The sequence below is a fragment of the Hemiscyllium ocellatum genome, chromosome 14 (genome assembly GCF_020745735.1).
Source record: "Hemiscyllium ocellatum isolate sHemOce1 chromosome 14, sHemOce1.pat.X.cur, whole genome shotgun sequence".
Lineage (NCBI taxonomy): Eukaryota > Metazoa > Chordata > Chondrichthyes > Orectolobiformes > Hemiscylliidae > Hemiscyllium > Hemiscyllium ocellatum.
The window spans coordinates 20,925,388-20,949,185 of NC_083414.1; the positions used below are offsets into that span (position 1 = coordinate 20,925,388).

A 23,798-nucleotide genomic window follows, 5' to 3' on the forward strand; every position below is an offset into this window, starting at 1 on the left:
AGTATCTCCCCATCTCCTGCGGCTCCACACAAAGGTCGCCTTGCTGATCTTTGAGGGGCCCTATTCTCTCCCTAGTTACCCTTTTGTCCTTAATGTATTTGTAAAAACCCTTTAGATTCTCCTTAACCCTACTTGCCAAAGCTATCTCATGTCCCCTTTCTACCCTCCTGATTTCTCTCTTAAGTATACTCCTACTGCCTTTATACTCTGGCCAGGATTCACTCGATCTATCCTGTCCGTACCTGACATATGTTTTCTTCTTTTACTTCACCAAAACCTCAATTTCTTTAGTTATCCAGCATTCCCTATACCTACCAACCTTTCCTTTCATCCTAACAGGAATATACTGTCTCTGGACTCTCATTATCTCATTTCTGAAGGCTTCCAATTTTCCAGTCACCTCTTTACCTGCAAATGTCTGCCCCAATCAGCTTTTGAAAGTTCTTGCCTAATACCATCAAAATTGGCCTTTCTCCGATTTAGAACTTCAACTTTTGGATCTAGTCTATCTCTTTGCATCACTATTTTAAAACTAATAAAATTATGTTGCTGGCCCCAAAATAATCCCCCAGTGACCCCTCAGTCATCTACCCTGCCTTATTTCCCAAGAGTAGGTCAAGTTTTGCACCTACTTCAGTACATGCATCCACATACTGATTAAGAATATTTTCTTCTGCATGCTTAACAAATTCCTCTCCATCTGAACCCTTAACACTATGGTAGCCCTGGTCTATGTTTGGAAAGTTAAAATCCTCTACCATAACCACTCTATTATTCTTACAGATAACTGAGATCTTTTGTTTTGGATATCCATGAGAAATTATTTTAGGACATTAAAATGCAATGAAGTACTTTATATTTACAAGCTACTGTTGTGTGAAGACTAACTGGGATACAGCTCTTGTTCTTTTTACAGATTCCTTTGCAACAAAAAGCTAATCTTTTTCATTACCATATTTACTGATACTTCTGCAGGATATATGTCCCAAGAACAGTAATTTCCATACTTCACTGAAACTGTGAAGCTACGACCACATATTCAGTCTTGTGTCACTACATAATGTCAAAAAATTAAATGTTCATGTCAATGTTCACCCATTTGTGAAATACATAATGAAAGGAATGGTTTAGTTTAGTTGAGCTCATTTCAATTCCCAACTTCATAAATATTCCACAGCCATTAAGTGTAATTTTAATTAAATTAACAAATTTATATGTTAATATTTTACTAAATCAAATTACCACTAAAGTTCTTGCATTACTCATTAGAGAAAAGTGACGTTCTTGATTTAGTCACAAAATTTACCAACAACTTCGAAATTAATTTATCCCTTATGAATCTTCACCGGTAGAATATAATAACATTTCTTTTCCTTCTGCACTCAGTATGTTAGTGTTTATTGGGATTTTGCAATCAACTTAATTTGTTATTATTTTGACGCAGGTCAGTTTTACCATGAAATAAGTGCTGAGATATATAACATACACCCTGGTTTAGATGAAGGCAAATCTGACGCAACAATGGTCGTAAAAGGTCACAAACTCAGAGTAACAAGGTAATGCTTACTAAGATAACATTAACACTTTTTGTGTCTTCTGTGTAACAGCTGTAACTTGTTTGTAAATTTCTTATGCAATTTATTGATCATTTTAATTTTAGAGGGTACCAGAAAGACTATAGATTTGATCCAAAGCGAGGAACCAATGTCCCATGCTGGTTCGTTCACTACAATGGCAAAGGATTTATTGATGGAAGCCCGACTGACTATGTTGTTTCTTCTTTATTTGACTACCTATACTCATAAGCTGAGAGTAGATGATGAAAGTTTATCTCTCGAATGACTCTATTGCACAATTACTTTATATTTCAAATACAAAAACAGATTAAAAATCATATCTATAAGCACTTCCTGTCTCTTCAATCATAAGTTACAATGTTTCTTCAGACTAATTACTGCCTATGTAAAATGATCAGATTAGGTTTGTTTGTTAAGAATGGATGCCAGGTACGCTCCTCTGCTGATCCACTGGGCTCCAATCTCTGAAAATGTGCAGCATCAGGATTATTTTCAGATTTCTACCCTATGCACAGCAGCACCATGACTTTAGATGTAATCTCACAAAACCCTTTTCAAAGGCCACCATCAAGTAGGGAAAGCTGACAAGCTTGAGGAGATGGAGCGGCCAACTAATTCCGACAATGTGCAGTTTTCACTGTGACAACATTGAAAAGCATCACTAAAGAGTCTGGGGCATGAGAGAGCAATGTAATGAAAAGGACATGAGGCTGATAGTTTTAGATGGCTTTTCTTATACATGAATATTCATTGTGATACCAGTCTCCATGTGAGACTGATGCAGATCACTGTGAACTTGTTGGTTTGACATGTAAAGGTCAGACTGGTTGTTACTATAACTCTTGCTGTGCACTCACCACCTGGGTTTACATACTCTTGAAAATTTTAAATATCCAGTGAAATTGCCTAATAACTAAATTTGTTATCTCAATTTCCTTCCTTTGTTGCCATAGACCCCTTGACATCGTATTAGCTCAGCAAATTTTCCTGAAGCTCCTCCCTCAAACCTGTTCCACCAGTAAATTAAAAACAAGAATTCTGGTGTCAATTCTGTAATACTGTCCAAATGTATTTTCAACATAAGGCAAATAATTGAATATAAGGTGGGTATTGATGCCAATGCAGTGGGAACGCACTTGAAGAACACATCAATAAAAACAATTGGTACACTGATTTCAATGTAATAGCTATTTTGATGGACATCAGAGGCAGTGATACCTATGCAGGCATTAGCATAGTTCTAGCACCGAACAGAAAAGAAAGTGGCCAAGTAAGGAATTGGCTTCAGTACTACTTACTGCGATGAACGAACATTGGACCAAAAGAACACTAGGTTTGAGTGGACCATATCACTGCATAAGGTTCCGTTATGTAACAATTGTGTACAACTCCAATATAGATATGAATTTGAAAAAAAAATGCATTTTTAGAGTTATCGAGTAACTTAGCAATACAAAATGGTTCCAAAAGCATTTTTGATAGTAAGCTAAATTATTTGGCAAACTGCAAAAGCAATACTGGACAATGTGTCCCTCGTACTAGCAGGAAGCAAATGTATGTATCTTCCAATATATAAACAAGTCTGATAATATGAGCTTTTAATAACTACATAATGAATTGTTCTAATAATGTGCATAATCTGAAGACATTATACTTACCAGATATATTCTTGCATTTGTAGGCAAATAAATCAATTTTATTTTAAAGTCATGTCAATTTATGTGTATTGTTGTGTTGCTGCTTTATAGCCAATCATTTCTGAACTAAATTAATAGAGTAAAATTCCTCAAACTTCTCTTGATGAACAGTTTCATTTTGCATTTTAGTTAGTTCTCCATCATTTCCTTTGAATACAATTTGATGCACTGGTTTCATTAAACATCAAATCATAGACATAGGAGGTCACTCAGCCCATTGTGTCCCCAACAATTGACAAGTAGCCATCCAGCCTGATCCCACTTGCCAGTGCTTGGACTACGGCTTTGTAAGTTGCAGCAATTCAAGTGCAAACCCAAATACATTTTATATATTTTCAGTGTTCTCCTTGCACTACCTAATGGAAAAGTCAGTTCCAAATTCCTACCACTCTGTGAATAATAAAAATCTTCTTGAAATTTGTTATTTAATTTACCATAATTTATTTTTAGGGTGATCTTGCAGCAGTAATAAACTTCTGTTGATATCCAGGTGCCCTCTCTTACTTTCCCAGCCTTGTATTATTTCCCTACTTTCCCATTCTATGCACATATTGTCTTTTATGCTTTGTTGTTTCCTTCCGGCAAAGCCTTTCTTTCTTCTCTGTCATCATCCTGTTGCATTATGTTGTACTGGTAAAAAGCACGTATTTTAGTGGAGTAAACATTTTTATTAGTCATTAATTATTGGTCAATTTTAATTTAAGCATTGACTTTTTTTCATTATTATCAATAGTCCAGAAGATATATCAGCAGAGGTAGGCCATTCACCCATCAAGTCTGCTCAGCTATTCAATGAGATCATGGCTGATCTGATAATCCTCATCTCCACTTTCCTGGCTATTCCCAGAAACCCAGATTCCCTGAGTGGTTAAACATCTGTCTACCTCATCCTTGAATATACTATAAGAATCCAGCCTTGGCAGCCTTCTGTGGTAAAGAATTGCACAGATTTGCTACCCTCAAAGAAGAAATTTGTCTTTATTTCTGTCTTAAATTGGCAAACCCTCACTCTGGGATTATAACCTCTGGTCTTGGACACTCCCATCAAGAGATATTCCCTCAAGTCCCTAAGAATTTGGTATGGTTCATTAAGGTTGCCTCTCATTTTTCTAAAATCCAATAAGGTCAGAAGTCACACAACACCAGGTGGAAGGGGCTGCGCTCCAAAAACTTGTGTGCTTTCAAATAAACCTATTGTACTATAAACCTGGTGTGATGTGACTTCTGACTTTGTCCACCACAGTCCAACACCAGCACCTCTATACCAAAATGTACAGCCACAACCTACTCAAACTTTACTCAGAAGACAGTCCATTGGATCAGTCTAGTGAACCTTCTCTAGAATACCTCTAATGACATTGTGTCTTTCTGTAGATAAGTAGCCCAGAACTGTTCACAGTATTCCAGCTGCAGGTGTATTAGTGCCTTGTACAGTTTTACCTAAACGTCTGTACTTTTATACTCAATTTCCTTTCAAAGAAAGGCTAACATTCCATTTGCCTTCTCTATTACCCACTGAATTTAGATGTTTTTTTTTGAGATTCAAGGACAAGGCTCCTAATCATTCTGTTCTGTAACTTCCTATCGTTTTTCTCCATTTAAATAATATTCAGCTTCTCTATTCTTCCCGCAAAAGTGCATAATCTCACATGTTTCTACATTATATTCCATCTGCCAAATTTTTTTGTCCATTCATTTAACCTGAATATATCCCTCTGCAAACTCTGTCATTCCCACCCATTTTTGTGTCATCCTCAAACTTGGATATAATCCATTCACTTTCCTCATCCATGACTTATTCAAAACAACTGTGAATGCTGCAAATCAGAAACAAAAACAGAAATTGCTGGAAAAGCTCAGCAGGTCTGGCAGCACCTGTGGGGAGAAATCAGAGTTAACTTTTGGGTTGAGTGACCTTTCCTCAGAACAGTTCCTCACAAGTTTTTCATCTGATTAAGTATGGAGATTAAACATGGAGATGCACTCCATTCATATCAGCACAGCAGTAGAAGTCAGTAGGGAAGAGGAAAAAGATACCAAACAGAATAAGATCAGGACACAACTCCGTTCACCTAATCTCAATTTAAAAACAGTCAAATGTGCAGCCATCAAACTGAATGGTGCTGTTCATGTTGACATGGAAGGACCATTTGAAGTTGCAAAGTGTTGGGTGATAGCCAATTTTCTCTAGAGTCTGTTACAGGCTTGTTCAGCTCAGAGTGTCAAATGTTTTTGTAAGGTCCACAAAACCAAAGTGTTTTTGAAGTTGATGTATGGATGATGGTCATATCTACCAAGTATCGATCTGCTATTAAGCTACGTTGTGCTTCCATATCCATATCCATCCTATCCACTGGTCAGTGGAATCTTAACAGAATGATCCTGGCAAAGACTTTCCCAGTGACCTTGAGAAGTGAGATACTTATAAGTGTCACAATATCCTCAAATGCTTTTCTTCTTGTATAGCAGGTGCTGTTTGCATCATATATATCCTATGGGCCAGCCTTCTCGACAGCAGAGAAAGAAAGGCTGGTGGAGGTAAAGCATCAGGTGGAGGTTTCCATCATTGAGCAGCTTAACTGGTATTGCACTTTTTTCAGGTCAGTTCCTTGCAGATAGGGAGTCAATGTTTTCTCAAGCCACCCCAATAGGTTTTCAATATCAAGCTCATACCTGACTGCTAGCTGTGGAAAATCAATAAACAAAGACAGAGAGATTTCACTTCACATATGTATAGTTCACTGACTGATTAGAATCATGCAGCCATTCAGCACAGAACACTTCAGTCCACCAAGTCAGCACCAACCTATTTACAATCCTACTTTCAAGCAGTTAGCTAATAGCCTTCAACGTTATAGCATTCCAAGGGCCTATCCATGAATCTTTTAAAAGTAGAGAGGGCTCTTGCCACCTGTATGCTCCCTTGCAGAGCATTCCAGATTCCCACCACTCTCTGGGTTAACCCCCTAATATTTTTTCAAATCTCCTGCCCTAAAATTATATTGACACTTCAATTATGGTGAGCTGTTGTTTCCAATTCACCTTGTTTATGCACCTCAAAATCTATAAACCTCACTCAGAACCCACCTCAGCCTTCTCTGCTCTAAAGAAAAATGTACCTATTCATCCCCTCTTCGCAGTTAAAATGTCCCATCCAGGCAACGTCATGGTGTATCTCTTCTGCACCCCCTTCAGTGCAATCACATCCTTCCTATAGTGTGGTGACCACGAGTGCATAAAGTACTCCAGTTGTGTCCTAACCAAAGTTTTGGACAAATTCAAATTAACCTCCCTGCTCTGATAATTTATGCAATGACTGATAAAGGTAAGTGTCCTACATGCCTTCTTAGCCACCCTTTAACATGTCTTGCTGCCTTCAAAGATCTGTGAACAAGCACACCAAGGTTCCTCTGTTCCTCTGAGTTTCCTAGTGTCCTGTCATTCATTGAGTACTCCCTTGTTTGTTACTTCTTTCAGATCACCTCACACTTATAAGGATCAAATTCCTTTTGCCACTGATCTGTGCATCTGATCAACCTGTCTATACCTTCCTAACAGCTAAAACTTTCTTACTCACTTTTAACCATTTGGTTAATCTTCATGTCACCTGAAAACGTATTCTTCATCCCCACATTCACATACCAGTTAACCAACAAACATGCCAGTACAAGTTCGGGTAACTGTACCGAGAAGTAAGTGAATTTTTAATAGTGGTAATTCTTGTATCTAAGGTTTTCATGTCCTAGATGGCTATTAAAATATTTTCAAGTGGTTGAAATTATCAATACAGACATGGAAAACATGGTTAATTTTTTGCTGTGTTAACAAATCAAGTTGAGGCATGATACTAAAGTATGCAATTTCTAAGATAACACATCCATGTGTACAACTAAAACATTCAAAAATATGGAGACATGCAGATAATTAGATCAGTACAGTAGCATGAACAAAACTTTCAGAAAAGAGATTGCAGCCAGAAAGAGAGAGTGATGCTTGAAAAGCACAACAGGTCAGGCAGCATTCAAGGAGCAGGAAAATCAACATTGAGCATAAGCCCTTAGTCAGGAAACATAAGCCGTTCATCAGCCCCTGCTCGAAACGTCAATTCGCCTGCTCCTTGAATGCTGCCAGACTTGCTGCGCTTTTCCAGCGCCACACTCTCAACATCTGCAGTCTTCACTGTCTCCCTGCAGCCAGAAAGACCAGGACATGGTGTATGCACTTCAAACATGGGGCAAACTGTTACACATCAACACAGTAAAGGTAGCCAAATCATAGAATCTTGTGAGTGTGGCTCATGAGTCTGGCACTAATACACCTCCTGACAGCTTGAACATACATTGAGAGCCTAGGGCAGCAGTCTACTGGAGGGGTCCAATTCGACTCTTTCTTCATTTGTTACTGCACTGCGGATCTTTCTGTCAACTGTTCTGGTTCATTGGTTGTCTCACTGGGCTCGCTGCTGACACCTTGGGGTTTGTGGAAGAATTCCTGGAGCTTCAATCGCCTGATGAATTCCCCTGTGTTTGCTGTGAGACTACCATTTTGATAATCAGGGAGAAATTGAGCCCTAGGCTGAGAACTTCATTTTCATCTGGTTGAAGGCTGTGGTCAGACAAGTTGACGATAGATTTCCCTGCAATGGTATCAGCTTCAACCATGGTATCAGAGGAGGCTTAGCTACAGCTGGTGGTGATGTAAGTTTCTCCAGTTTCAGTTCTTGGTGTGCATGTACATGGTGTAGTTCTGTTGCCTCATCTGCTTGGCAGTATCTTGTAGCTGGTCTGTTGTATTGTGAATGCAAGCTGAGAATATGGACTCTATTTTGATTTCAAGGTTGGAGCATCTGCTGTAGTGCTGATGTACGAGATGATTGAGGAGTGTGCGAGAAGTGCAACAGCACAGTCTCTCAGCATAGTCTGTGTTGTAGGTCGGCTTGAGTGGGTTTGTGATCTCTAGTCCTTTCGGGAACTTCTTTGCTTTCTTACATCTCTGCAGAAACTTGATGTCTGTGTTGGTATGTGTGATTTTCTTGGAGATTCTCTCTACTTTGAGCTGCCAGTTTGTAGTGCCAATGGGAATCATGATGCAGAGATGCCAGTGTTGAACTAGGATGCACTGGGCCAGAAATTACCTGACACCAAGTTATAGTCCAACGGGTTTAATTGAAATCACAAGCTTTCTGAGTGCTGCGTCAATTCAGATGTGCCATAGCAAAAAACCGCAATAACCTCCTCAGAAGACATACACAGGATACAACGAACAGAGTACCCTTCATGGTCCAGTACTTCCTTGGAGCGGAGAAACTACGTCATGTTGTTCGCAGCCTTCAACATGTCATTGATGATGAACATCTCGCCAAGATCATCCCTACACCTCCACTTCTAACCTTCAAACATCCGCCAAACCTGAAAAAGACCATTGTTCACAACAAACCACCCAGCTTTCAGGGCAACATTAACCACAACACCACACAAGACTGTCATGGCCACCTCTTCAAGACATGCCAGATCATAAATGTGGATACTACCATCACCACCCACTATGTACATGGCAGATACTCATGTGACTTGACAATGTTGTCTATCTCATACATTACAGAAAAAGATGTCCCGAAACATGGCATATTGGCGAAACCATGCAGACGCTATAACAATGAATTAATGGATAATGCGCAACAATCACCAGACAGAAATGTTGCCTCCCAGTTGGGGAACATTTCAGCGGCCAAGCCTCTGATCTTTGGGTAGGCATCTTCCAAGGTGGCCTTCAAGATATACAACAACACAGAATCACTGAGCAGAAGCTAATAGCCAAGTTCCGTACAAATGAGGATAGCCTCAACTGTGACCTTGGGTTCACATTGCGCTACATTGACGCCATATGCTATTCAGTTTCTGTGAAATCTTGCCTACCGTCCTATTTTGACACTATCATCTTGATAACTTGTTATGATCTCTCTACCTTAATTAGGTTGTACAATTTTGGATTTTTGCTACTTTGGTTAGACCCTTGGTTTTTGACTTTTAAACCATTTATATTCTTCCAGTCGTCTGGTTTGTCTCCAGCACTACCTTATTTTAAATTTTTTGTATTTGTCTCACTGCTTCAATTAGTTGGAGTATAGGTCATCCCTTCATACACTATTCAGCCGTTGACACTTTTCTCACACCATCTTATGGTCTTGATCACCTGCACAGACCTGTTTTGCAGCCTGTCGACACTCCACTCAGACCATTTGTTTGATATCTCTGATTATAAATTCCGTACTTCTCCTCAATTCACCTGACAAAAGATCAGCTCTCTGAAAGCTTGTGATTTCAAATAAACCTGTTAGACTAAAAATTGTTGTGTGACTTCTGACTTCCACCCCAGTCCAACACCAGCACCTCCACATAAAAATTGCATGAGGGTAAGACTTGTCCCTTGCCACCCCTTTTACCTGGCATTACAATGTCCTCTTGACAGCTGGAAGTCTGTTCAACTTAACAATAACCTACAAAGAAGTCTTCAAGTATCATTTGCTTGGATCTCATGAAGGAAATTGTCCTGGGGCAGAATTCAGTACCAGAAATGCATATTCCCCTAGTTGTTGGAGAACCAGTGAAAAACATGTGTTCTTGGGGAAATCTGTCACTGGTTAAGTGGATGAAAGCATTTAACTGGCCACTGTTGGGTCTTCCAAGCAATCACGTCCCTCCCTACAGGTAAGAAATTCTGGTCCTGACAATGGTTTTCCAATCAGAGGCGAGCAAAACAAATTGCTTTCAGCATCACCCAAAAACTGTCTCCAAAACTGGGCACCAATGAAAAGTCCACATTTCACCCCTGCCGCCCGTCCACAATTATGAGACCTGACATGGTTTCTTGGGCAGCTTGGGAGCCATGGCAGGCTGGTACAAATACCAGGGCATCAATATGGACTTCACCAGTTTCCTCATTTCCCCTCCCCCCATCTTACCCCAATTCCAACCTTCCAGCTCAGCACCGTCCTCATGACCTGCCCCACGTGTCAATCTTCCTTCCCAACCATCCACTCTACCCTCCTCTCTGACTTATCACCTTTACCCTCATTCCATCCACCTACTGCACTCTCAGCTACCTTCTCCACCAGCCCCACCCCCCTCCCATTTATCTCTCCAACCCCGAGGCTCCCAGCCTCATCCCTGATGAAGGACTCTGGCCCGAAACGTCGATTCTCCTGCTCCTTGGATGCTGCCTGACCTGCTGTGCTTTTCCAGCAACACGTTCTCGACTTTGATCTCCAGCATCTGCAGACCTCACATTCTCCTGGTACAAATACGTTTATGTCCATGAGCCATGACTCCATCCCAGTGGGCTCAGGGATAAATGCCATTGAGTGGGTCACCAATGAGCCTAATTGTCATTTGTCTCTGTACATTGTTTCCAATTTAATTAGCAGGGTGAACACAATCTTCCCCATGCTGGGAATCAAATTGGCCCCAGGCACAATTCTCCCGTTCCCCTTCCACCACACTAATCCCACCCAAATCTTTGGCATCTCCCCTAAATTCAGGCCCTGGCGCTTTAATGTAACACTGTTGAACACTTCAATACCATTGACCATCAATGTGTATTAAAGCTTGATTTTTTAAAAACCACTCAGATCTGAATTAGGCATGGTCTTTTGTTTCAGAACTAACAACCATTTTTGTGAATGTTGTGATAAAAGATACACACACCAGTACATATTACTATCCTTTGGGAATTGAGGTTTTAAAATAGAATGGCTATCCTGTTGAGTTTATGACAGATCAAAGAACATTGATTGAACCCTGAATTTTAATTCAGAAAAATCAACAATTCAGTTCAGAAAAGAGAATTGTTCTCCTAGAGATAAGAATCAAGTTTTCACTTCAGGGGAACCAGTCACCCTGGCAGATGTGGTTTTCAGTTTGTAAAGCTTTCAAACTTTCAACATGTGTGCATGCACCACATCCACAGACATTCACTCCCTCCAAAACTGATGTTCAGTAGAAGCAGTGAGTACATCCACAAGATGCACTGTTAAGGTTCACCAAAGCTACTTAGACAGCACCTTCCAAATCCACTACCATCTAGAGGGCAGATATATATGAAGACTATCAATTGCAAGTTCCCCTCCAAGCTACTCACCATCTTGAAATGAAAATTTATTCTTGTTTCTTTACTGTTGCTGGGTCAAATAGAATAAAACATAGAACTGTACTGCACAGGAACGGGGCCCTTTGACTTACAATGTTGTGCCAAACATGACACCAAATTAAACTATTCCCTTCTGCCTGTCCTTGGTCCATAAAGCTGCAACATGACATCCTGACTCTTGTACTCAATTCTCCGACCAAGCATGCCATACATCATCTTCACCGTTCTATCTTCTTGTGTGGCCACTTTCAGGGAGATGTGCACTCAAACCCCAAGATCCCTCTATACATTAATGCTGTTCCGGGTCCTGTCATTAACTGTACACTTTTAGTTAATATTTGATCTTCCAAAGTGCAGCACCTCACACTTACACTTCACCTGCTATTTCTCTGGCCATATCTGCAACTGATTTACATCCTGCTGTATCCTTTGGCAACCTATTACACTATCCACTACTCCACTGATCTTTGTATAGTCTGCAAACTTACTCACCCACCCTCTACATTTTTATCGAAGTCATTGTTGTATATATCACAGACAGCAGAGATCCCAGTACAGATGCCTGCAGAACACCACTAGTCACGGACCTCCAGCCAGAAAAACAAGTCTCTGCCTTCTCTGGGCAAGCCAATTCTGAATCAGTGGATCCCAAGCATCTTAATCTTCTAGATGAGCCTACCATGAGGGACCTTGTTGAAAATTATTGTAGACAACATCCACTGCTCTACCTTCATCGATCACCTTGGTCAATGCCTCAAAAAATCCAATCAAATTAGTAAAGACATGACATGGCCTGCAGAAAACCATGCTGACTGTCCCGAATTAGGCCATGCTTTTTCAAATATGTGTTAATCTTATCTTCAATAGCTTCCCAACCACTGATGTAAGATTCACGAGTCTATAGTTTCCAGGATTATCCCTATTTCCCTTCTTGAATAGAGGAACAACATTAGCTACTTACCAGTCCTCTGGGACTTCTCCAGTGACTAATAAGGATATAAAGATCTTGGTCAAGGCCCCAGGTATCTCCTCTCTTGCTTCTCTCAATAACCAGGGGTAGATATCACTGGGTCTTGGGGATTTACCCACCATAGTGCCTTTGAAGAGATCCAACATCACTTCTTTCTTGATCTCAAAATGCACTAGCATATTAGCACGCTCCACACAAATCTCACTATCCTCTATATTCCTCTCCTGGGTGAATACTGATGCAAAATCTTCATTTAGGATTTCACCCACATTCTCTGCCTCCAAGCACAAGTTCTATCCTTTATTCTTGAGTGGCCCTACCTTCTCCCTAGTTATCCTCTTTAACATTTTTGCAGAGTGCTTTGGAAATCTCTCTAACCCTAACTGCCAAGGTAATTTCATGGCCCCTTCTTGCTCTCCTAATTCCCTGCTTGAGCTCTTTCCTGCTTTATTTATATTCCACATGGACCCTTTCCAATTTTAGCTACATAAACCTTACATATGCTTCTTTTTTCACTTTGACTAAATTCATACTTTCCCTTGTTCTCCAAGGATCCCTTACCTTGCCATCCTTGTCCTTTCTCCTTACTGCTTCCAAAATGCTCTGCCGCGGAAAGGTCAGTCACCTGGCCCTGCCCATTAGCCAGTTCAAGGTCCAGTATGGCACCCCTCTAGTTCAACTATCCACATACTTTTCAAGAAACCCTCTTGGATGACCTTAACAAATTCTGCCTCATGTACGCCTCTTGCTCGAAGGGAGGTGCAGTCCATATCGGGGAAATTAAAGTCACCCACTATGACAACTCTGTTTTTACTGCATCTTTCAATAATCTGCCTGCATTTTTGTTCCTCAAAGTCTTGGTGGCTGCTGGGGGGGGGGGGGGGGGGGGCGGCTAATAGTAAAATCCTATCAGAGTGATTGCACCTATCTTATGCTTGAACTCTACCCATATTGCCTCAGTAGATGAACCCTCCAATATGTCCTTTCTGACTATAGATGTAACATCCGCTCTGATTAGCTGTGCGCGAATGGGCAGCCCAGTGGCTCAGTGATTACGGTTGGCATGGTAGCTCTAGTTAGTACTGCTGCCTCACAGCACCAGGGACCCGAGTTGATTCCACCTTCGGGTGACTGTCTGTGTGGAATTTGCACATTCTCCCGTGTCTGCGTGGGTTTCCTCCGGGTGCTCAAGTTTCCTCCCACAGTCCAAGAATGTGCACGTCAGGTGAATTGGCTGTGCAAAATTGTCCATAGTATTCAGGGATGTGTAGGTTACGTGCATTCGTCAGGTGTAAATATAGGGGAGGGGGAATGGGTCTGGGTGGGTTACTGTTCAGAGGGTTGGGCCAAAGGGCCTGTTTCCACACGGTAGGAATTCTATGATTTTAACACTCCTTGCATTGAAATAAACACACTTCAGCCCATTAGTTCCATTGTGTTACTTTAGCCTTTTATGCCCGTCCTTTCTTTCTGAGTTACCAATCATAACATGTACCTTCCCCTTAATCTTTTCACTTGCTGACCTGCTGCTCTCGTTCCCAGTCCCTGCCAGTCTGGTTTAAACCTTCCTGTGTAACATTAATGAACCTCCCTGTGAAGATATTGGTTTCCCTTTCCCAGAAGAGAGACCCATGATACAAGAACCTGAAACCCTGCCCCCTGCACCAGCATCTTAGCCATGCATTCATTTGTCCTATTTTTCTATTCCTTGCCTCACTAGTACATGGCACTAATAGTAACCCAGAGATCACTACACTCAAGGTCCTGCTTTTCAGCTTCTTTCCTAACGACTTGTACTCATTCCACAGGACCTCAACCCCTTTTTCGATCTATGTCATTGGTATAATGTGCACAATTGATATATGGCTGTTCACTCTCGCCCTTAAGAGTTTTGTGCAACTACTCAGAGACATCCTTAACTCTGACACCAGGCAGTCAACACATCATCCAAGAGTCTCTAATGCGGCCACAGAAACACCTGTCTGTGTGCCCCTAACTAGCGAGTTTCCTTCTACTATTGTTCGGTTGGATCTTGCCCGGCATTGCCCTAAGCGCAGTCAGTTGTGATGCCACAGGCCTGGCTAATGATGTTACACTTCCCTGAAAGGCTCCTCTCACCACTCCAGTATTCAAAATGGTACATCTGTGAGAGAAGGGATCAGACACAGGAGACTCCTACATCACCTGCCTATCCCTCCTGGTGATCACCTATCTACCTGACTGAACCTATGGTGTGACTATGCTCCTCAGTGTATCCAACTGCCAACTGAACAATGCAGTCTGTGAGGAGCTGCAGCCAGTCACACTTGGAGTCATAGAGATCTACAGCACAGAAACAGACCCTTCGGTCCAACCCATCCATGCTGACCAGATATTCCATCCTAATCTAGTCCCATTTGCCAGCACTTGGCCCATATCCCTCCAAACCCTTCCTATTCATACACCCAATCAGATGCCTTTCAAATGTTGCAATCGTACCAGCTTCTACCATTTCCACTGGCAGTTCATTCCATACACGCACTACCCTCTGCATGATAACGTTGCCCCTTAGGTCCCTTTTATATCTTTACCCTCTCACCCTAATCCTATGCCCTATAGTTCTGGACTCCCCCACCCCAAGGAAAAGACTTTGTCTATTTATCCTATCCATGCCCCTCATGATTTTGTAAAACTCTATGAGGTCACCCCTCAGCCTCCAACGCTTCAGGGAAAACAGCCCCAGCCTGTTCAACCTCTCCCTCGCGTTCAAAACCTTCAACACTGGCAATATTCTTGTAAATCTTTTCTGAACCCTTTCAAGTTTCACAACATCCTTCCGATAGGAAAGAGACCAGAAATGCATGCAATATTCCAAAAGTGGCCTAACCAATTTCCTGTACAGCCGCAACATGACCTCCCAACTCCTATACTCAATGGAGCAGTAAAGGAAAGCATACCAAACACCTTCTTCACTATCCTATTGACCTGTAACTCTACTTTCAAAGAGTTATGAACCTGCACTCCAAGGTCTCTTTGTTCAGCAACACTTCTAGGACCTTGCCATTAAGTATATAAGTCCTGCTAAGATTTGCTTTCCCAAAATGTAGCACCTTGCATTTATCTAAATCTCAGAGTGTTTTGTGCCATTTGAAATGTATTTTTTAATGTACTCTTAATTCTAGTTTTACCCTATAGAACTACAGGCTCCTCCACTACACTTGTAACTCTGAGAAATGGAGGTTGATTAGTGAAAGTGCAGGGCAGCCAACCTAGGTTTAAGACTGACGGGCCCTGGAGGAACCAAGAGCTTCGGCTGTCTCAGAGATCTCATAAGAAAGCCAGAACTTCAAATATGAGGATGAGTAAGATTTCTGAAATTTGCGATGCCATTACCATACTCAAATGCATCTCAGTCTTCACCACTATTAGGATTGCAAAGTCCAGGCCATAGCTTCATCAAATAGTCAAAAATTAACAATGCATTACATGTAGTCAGTATTTACTCAACTCTTCCATCTGTATTATGAACATGCAACTGTACTGTGCAAAGAGATGAACATCTGAAAGGAAAGGCAATGTTATCCATTCTGCACCAGATTTGCAAGGCATTTTCAATTTTCTCAATAAACTATAAGAAACTCCTTGAATGTTGCCAAAACAAATTCATTAACTCCTATTTGGTCATCTATGTGGGACAAATACTTTGGAATATGTTAATCACTTCACATACTTTTGTAGCCAACACCAAAAGACCATCAATGACAAGGAGATCTAATATCAGATCGGATCAGCCTTCTGCAAAGTACAATAACAAGTATTTGACAACAAAACCGCATCAGTGATAGCATCCAAAAGACGGTGGATGGGTGGTGTTGGGAGAAAGAAAGAGATTGGCAGCTAATGCAGACACCAACTGCCATCTGGAGGATAAAGAAAACAGAAAACTTGCAGAAAGCAGCTGGGCAACACTGCTGTCGGCATTTGTTTCCGGACATAAAACATGTAAACATAGCTGAGGATGTGAGATCCAAAATTAAGAAACAATCTAAAGTATGGCTGATTTATCAAATTGCTTCCAATTACTAACTTCAAAATTAAACATAACGTGCTTCAGATTTGTGATTTTCTCCCTAATAACCAAATCAACTAACAGTGAATGATCTCAAACTCTTCGACAATTTTCTCATTTACCTCTACAAGAATACAACTCCAAAAACATCTTGAGTAACAGGTTACCAGAGTTTGGCAATCAGCAGTCATATGTTGGGTCAATAGGCTTTAGGGTTTAGGAGGGAGACAGGTATCTTATTGGAATGTACAATATTCAGGGTCTTGGCTGGGTGGATACTGCAAGGCTATCCTTTTGTGGGAGGATCTAGAACAAGGGGAAGGAGGGGCCAGTCTCTGCTTGAATGTCACCCGTCACCGTTACGTTCCATATGTGCAGACATAGTCGTCAGGGACACTAGACTGCTCCCTGATCTCCCACATCAGGTAGGAGGAGCAACCACTGCCCTAACTGCTATTTCTACCCCTTTACACTAAGAAAGACAGAAGAATCTTACCTTGTTTGCCTTACTCACTGAAGCCCAGTATTCACCTCAGCCTGCACTTATGCCAACCACCAGCACCAAGTAGTTAAATGCAATCCTTAGAAACAGACCAAATACTTTCTAGTCTACAACAAACTTCCTAACAGCCAGTCTCAATATCTCTCTTCTCCTTATTTTGTTTAGAAGAGTATGGAAGAATGGAAGAATGGAAACACTGCAGTAATGAAATCCTGTAACTCCCTCCCTAACCGCATTGTGGGTGCACCTGAACGGATAGCAGAGTTTCAACAGGCAACTCAGTATTACCTTCTGAAGGCAATTAGGGATAGGCAGCATATACAGGGTCAGCCAGCAATGCCCACATCCCATGAATCCATTTTAAAAGAAATCTTCAAGTTGTCAGAACTGAAAATACATATAAGTCATCAGAATTGAAGAGGTCGATAACAGCAGACTTGGAAATAAGCTAGAAAGTTGTCTCCAACTGAGACCAAGAGGGAGAGCTGAAAAGAATCAGTTAAGTAAGAACTTAAAAAGAGTTGTGAAAGGAGTGATATTTCTCTAGGAATAGATATCGGTAACAGAGGTTGCTGGGAAACAGGTTGAAACTTTGTTTTGTTGTTTATGTTAAGATGATGGTTCGGCAGCATTTAGAATACTATGTGCAGTTCTGGTCGCCACATTACCTAAACGATGTGGATGCATTGGAGAGAGTGCAGAGAAGGTTTACGAGAATGTTGCCTGGTACGGAAAGTGCTAGCTATGAAGAGAGGTTGATTAGGTTAGGTTTATTTTCACTAGAAAAAAGGAGATTGAGGGGGGACCTGATTGAAGGGTATGGACAGGTGGATAGAGACAAGCTTTTTCCCAGGATGAAGGATTCAATAACGAGAGGTCATGCTTTCAAGGTGAGAGGTGGAAAATTTAAGGGGGATACATGCGGCAAGTACTTCACATAGAGGGTGGTGGGAGTTTGGAATGCGTTGCCAGCAGAGGTGGTAGAGGCAGGCATGGTAGATTCATTTAAGATGCGTCTAGACAGATGCATGAGTAGGTGGGGAGCAGAGAGATACAAATACTTAGGAATTGACTGACAGGTTTAGACAGTACATTTGGATCAGCTCAGGTTTGGAGGGCTGAAGGGCCTGTTCCTGGGCTGTAAATTTTCTTTGTTCTTTGTTCTCTATCTCTTCTTAAATTGTACTGTCTACATAATATAGCCTTTTTCCCTCTTTTTTGTAATAAACTAATGATCTCTTGTTTGAGAATAAGTTGCAGTATTGAGTGACTATGTTTCGGTAACCAACTTAAGTTAGCTTAATTAAGCCTAAGTTAAACATGATCTATCACTCTAGTTTCACTCTGGAATCTAATCAGTCCATTTGTACCATCAGCTGGAACCACAACATTACCTATGGGAAATACACAAATAATGAGCCTGGCTTCCAATAATTACTTAATAATATCTGCAGGGTGATTTAATTCATGCCTCAAAAATGACATAAAAACTTGGTCCCTGTGTCATTCTGGTCCATCAGGCATACAGATGAAAGAAATAAGGGTAGACTTTCTTTGTTTCAGTACCGTGACAGTAAACTGGTGCATTAGATTCCGGGGGTTGTAAATTAGACAAGTTCTATAACAGATATATAATTCATGCCACAGGATTATTGCCCAAGAAGCAAAGACAATATTTTACCCACAAATTATTTTGAAACCAGTAAGACTATCAATATTGAAGAGTATAAATTAAATAGAACTTGTACTACTACTACAGCTAAGATATTTCCTGTCAATAGCCACCAATGACTGGATAGAACCATTGGAAAGTTACAGTAAGGAAAAGACAGTCATGCTCATTGAGGAGAAGTGGAATTGAAACCACCGAAACTTTGCCGAACAGGATTCCTAGTTTGAACTGCATTACAATGTATAAAGTACAAATATTTTCAGTCCATTTCTGTGGGCTAGTAAATTCATTTTACTGATGTGGTATGATATAAATTCTAAAGCTCTGAATAACCTTTTTTTGGAGTTGTTTGATCAATATAGAAAGAATCCTCGGGAATTAATTTGGTTTTAATTAGTCATTTACAAGCTGTTCATCAGGACATGACTGGTCTATACATTCATGGATAAATTAAGTGCCCCTCATGTTTGTTGCATTTATCTGACATGTGCAACAGTAGATATTTTAAAAATCCATTGTATTACGATCCCCATAGAAACTAATAATCTTTGACAAGAAACATGAATTTTCAATGATCAATTTAAAGGACAATTGTAACTTTGAAGACTCTTAATGTAACAAGCTGGAGTGGAAGCAAGTCATCCCCAATCCTCAGAAACTGCCTGAGGAATTAGAAAGAAGTTCAGTCAGTCCCAGCCTTTAATGTACTCATGTCGCCCCATTTTGTCAAATCATAAATTCAAATGAATACTGAAAGACGTTTTAAGAAAACATTCATACCAACCAGCAACAGTTCATAAGATATAGGAGCAGAATTCAGATGTGCGGTCAATCAAGTCTGATCTGCCATGTGGTCTTGCTCATATCTTTTCACACTGTAAGTAATCTAATCTAATCTAAAATTGCCCATAACCCTTAAACCCCTTACAAATCACAAGTCTATCTATTTCTGTCTTTAATACAATCAATGACTTGGGCTCCACAGCCCTCTCTGCCAATGAATTCCACAGATTACCATCCTCTCACTAAAGAAATTCCTCCTCATCTCGGTTCTAATGTTTGTCTCTTCACTCTGAGGCTGTGCCTTAGGGTTGTAGCCTCTCCTACTAGTGGAAACATCTTCATGACCTCTCTGGCAAATTTCTTCTTGGCCTTACAAAGGCAACTCTTCAAGACTCTTTAGAGGTAGAGAAGCATTCCTTTCATCAACAGGCAATCCTCTGGAATCTGTCTGGTAATTAATAGAGAACTCTCAGCTTCCCCTCTTTGCTGACCACACCAGCTGTGACCTTTGTCTCTTTGTGAGACTTCTATTTCTCTCCCTCTCTTAGCTGTCCAACACTTTAGAGTTCGAAAATCTCCACCGTTAATTAAGCTACTTTTGTCTATCTTGTCAGGTATGGATACTTTGCACTTTGCTTCTATCAAATCTCACTCTGAGACTCTATTCACATAATAACCAAGCCACTCACCTTTGCTGTCATGCAGAATTCAAAGCACATTACACCATTTAACCTGGAATTAAAAAGAAAACCTCAATATAATCATCTCATAAAACCTCACATCTGCAATAATCCTATTAGGGAAACTGGCATTGCTTGATTTGCTGCTGTAAATGGCTACATCCTTTTGAGTTTGTGATATCAACTTTGTGCCCTTTCTTTCTAAATTGCAGTTTATACAGTAATTTGTAACAGTTTATATTAATGGATACACGAGGGTGAATTCAGTCAGTGTAATTGAGTTAAGCTTTATTTTACCTTTGTTTTATCTTTTCCCACTTGAACAGTTTTCATTCTCCTCAATCACAAGCATGAAATGGATTATTTTGTGCCTGTGCCTGCACAATCAGGCCCTGAGAGGAAGCATTTTGATTCATATTCTTCACTCACTAGTGACGGTGCATAAAATTGTATTGAGGTAGAAGATGAGCTATTATCTCTTTGAATGGCAAAGTACCTCCAAGAGCTGAATGGCTTTCTTACATTCTTATTTCTTAGTACCATTCAGTCAGGGGAAAAGATAAAGCAAAAGTAAAATAAAGCTTAACTCAATTATACTGACTGAAATTTACCCTCATGTATCCATTAATATAAACTGTTACAAATTGCTATATAAACTGCAATTTAGAAAAAAAGGGCACAAAGTTGATATCACAAACTCAAAAGAATGTAGCCATTTACAGCAGCAAATCAAGCGATGCCAAATTCCCTAATAGGTAAGCAAATCTTAAATGATTTTAAACAACTAGATTTCATGTTTGTAACATTTCAGTTAACAGAATCTATCTGGTCTCCATTTCTTTATTTGGGCAACACACTTCTAACCCCTCTCATATTCAAAATATGGTTATTATGTGGTAATAATTAATCTTTCCAAAGCATCAAATTGTTACTTTACTAAACCCTCTGAAACTGTTATCAAATAAAATATGATCAAAAATTTGATCTTCATGGCTTGATTTAAGTACTGTATGTCCTCCTCACTGCACTCTCCACAACTTACAAAGCAATCAGATTAGTACACCCCATACCTTCACCCGCAGAATTAGCACTCCTGCTATCTCTTAACCATACTAAGTTCCACAAATTTGCTGACAACTGCAGATTGATTGATAAATTTAATTTTTTGCTTTTCAATTCTGTTATTTTCACTGTCTCACTTTAATTGGCAATTTTACTCAGCTTTACACCCTTGTATTTGTCTTTCACATTCCTGATGGTGAATCTGCCTTCCTTGTCATTCAGCAAAAGTGAGGACTGCAGGTGCTGGAAATCAGAGTCCACATTAGAGTGGTGCTGGAAAAGCACAGCCGGTCAGGCTGCATCCAAGGAGCAGGAAAATCGATGTTTTGGGCAAAAGCCCTTCATCAGGAATCATGTGATTACTTGATGAAAAACAGTTAAATAATGAGATTATTTTTCCTTGAGCACTCACTGAACCCATTGAATGTAGTATCTTCATAAACTTCCCCAAAATCATTTCACCTGTGTTAGGCTTTATAATACTTGCTCAGGAGATACTTTTATTTCCTTTCAGTCTCCCCATTAGATTAGATTACCTACAGTGTGGAAACAGGCCATTTGGCCCAACAAGTCCATACTGACCCTCTGAACAGCAACCCACCCCACCTCCCGTACATTTACCCCTGACTAATACACCTAATACTATGGGCAATTTTGCATGGCCAATTTACCTAACTTGCACATCTTTGGACTGTGGGAGGTAACTCACACAGACATGGGGAGAATATGCAAACTCCACACAGACAGTTGCCTCAGGCCGGAATCAAACCCAGGTCTCTGACGCTGTGAGGAAACAGCACTAACCACTGAGCCACCATGCCACCCTATATACCCTGGTTCCTACACTGTAGAACTATTTGACTTTAATCTTTAAATGTGCCTCTATCCAAATCTAATTTTATTCTTTGTATCTATATTTTACCTAATTTTATCTAATAATAGCATCATGTTTTTACTCAGTAACTTGCAACAATATTCATTTGTGGGAACTGTATGTTACTGGCTGGACCAGCCTTCCCTCTTTGCCCATGAAAAAGTGGTGATGAGCTACTTCTTCAACCACGTCAGTCTAAATGAGGACTAGGAATTGACACAGGCTTGACATTTTCTTGTGTATTGTATTGCCGACTGTACAATAAATTCAACTTTGATCTGGTTTGAAAATAAATCTCTGCTGAGAGTCAAGAGGGTCTAAATTAGCTATTTCATTCATAGTACGCTGTCTATGCTACAGACGTGCCTTGTGACTGTGACAGGCATAAAAACATTCAGAGAATTTTCCAGCTGTCACAGTGTTCTTGCGCCAACCCAATGTTATTTTATGCAGGATATGAGAACATCTGCTTCACATTGCTACCCATGAAAGATTATTCATCCTGGCCTAATGAGGATTCAGCTGTATATGTCTGTCTGCACATTATCCTTTTCCCTCACTTGACTGAATAAATCTTTTTGGGTAGAAAAGATTAAGACATATGATAGTCATGTAGCATGATGCTCTGGAAGCTACATCAATTAAGTTTATAGCAACAGATGGTGTCTAATGTATGATAGAGTTGCACTAGTCACTCACTTGCACCCAATATTAACAATCTAATATTGTAAGGAACAACAAAAAGTGATACAGCAACCAAGTTTGGTAGAACAAGGGTATCCAAACTCTAGACCCAAAATTCTTTAAACACCATTGCATTAGTCCAGTTTGAATTTTATGAGGTTGAAGCCATGGATGGAGGTGGACAGAGTACCTCCAAGGTGATACTGTGCCCTAAACCAGAGCCCCTAAATATTGTCAACAGTTCGAAATGGGTGGTAAATAAAAACCAAAAGAACTGCAGATGCTGTAAAACAGAAACGAAAGCAGAACTTGCTGGAAAAGCTCAGCAGGTTTAGCATAACTGAACTTTTGAGGAACGGTCACTTGACCCGAAGTGTTAACTCTGATTTACCTGCTTTCAGAACTGCTGAGCTTTGAAGATAAATCAGAGATAGCGTTTCGGGTCAAGTGACCATTCCTCAGAAATTCAGATATGCCAGGCCTGCTGAATTTTCCAGCGATTTCTTTTTTTTTGAATGATATTATGCAGAATTTGGATTCTTGTTTTATTTTCTATTAAGCTTCCTATTTTCCTATGAACATAAAAATAAATTTCTTGATTATAAACTGGTAAAAATTATAATTAATAATGTTTCTATAAGACGAAGCGTTAAAACTCACTATTGAGTGTATGCACCATTTGGATGGTAAAGTGGTATTTATTTGAAAAAAACACAAATTGATTGAATATTGTTCCGGTCACATTCGACGCCCTACCAGCCTCGTGTCAAGAAGTGCACGCCCTCTCCTCTCCTCTCACCCCAGACCACACCCCGAAGGCCTCGCGCCATCTTTGATGCAGGTAGTTGGCCGAGGGCGTCGCTGGTTGTTCCGCCAGGCATTGCTAGTACGCATGCTCACAATCCTGGGTCTAGAACAGAGTCTCCGCCCCTCAGCACTGCCCCCGCCCCTTCCCTCCCAAATATGATCTCCGCCTCGCCCCCTTGCTGGATCAAGCGCATGGCCCCGCCCACATAAGGACGTCGCCCACATACGGACCCCGCCCCCGCCTCCGATTCTGCCTTCCCCGCCCCCGGTTCCCCTTCACCCAACCAATCTCCAGGA

General features: G+C 40.6%; 1 protein-coding gene across 1 annotated transcript in view; it reads left to right on the forward strand.

Annotated features, from left to right (window-relative positions):
* LOC132822464 (inter-alpha-trypsin inhibitor heavy chain H3-like) overlaps nt 1-3,293 on the forward strand; it is an 85,687-nt gene extending 82,394 nt beyond the window's left edge. The window contains exons 21-22 of the mRNA XM_060835843.1: nt 1,445-1,556; nt 1,661-3,293. Coding sequence (XP_060691826.1) covers nt 1,445-1,556; nt 1,661-1,805 — 257 coding nt within the window. The 3' untranslated portion in view covers nt 1,806-3,293. The remainder of the gene's footprint in view (nt 1-1,444; nt 1,557-1,660) is intronic.
* Nucleotides 3,294-23,798: the final 20,505 nt, after the last annotated feature.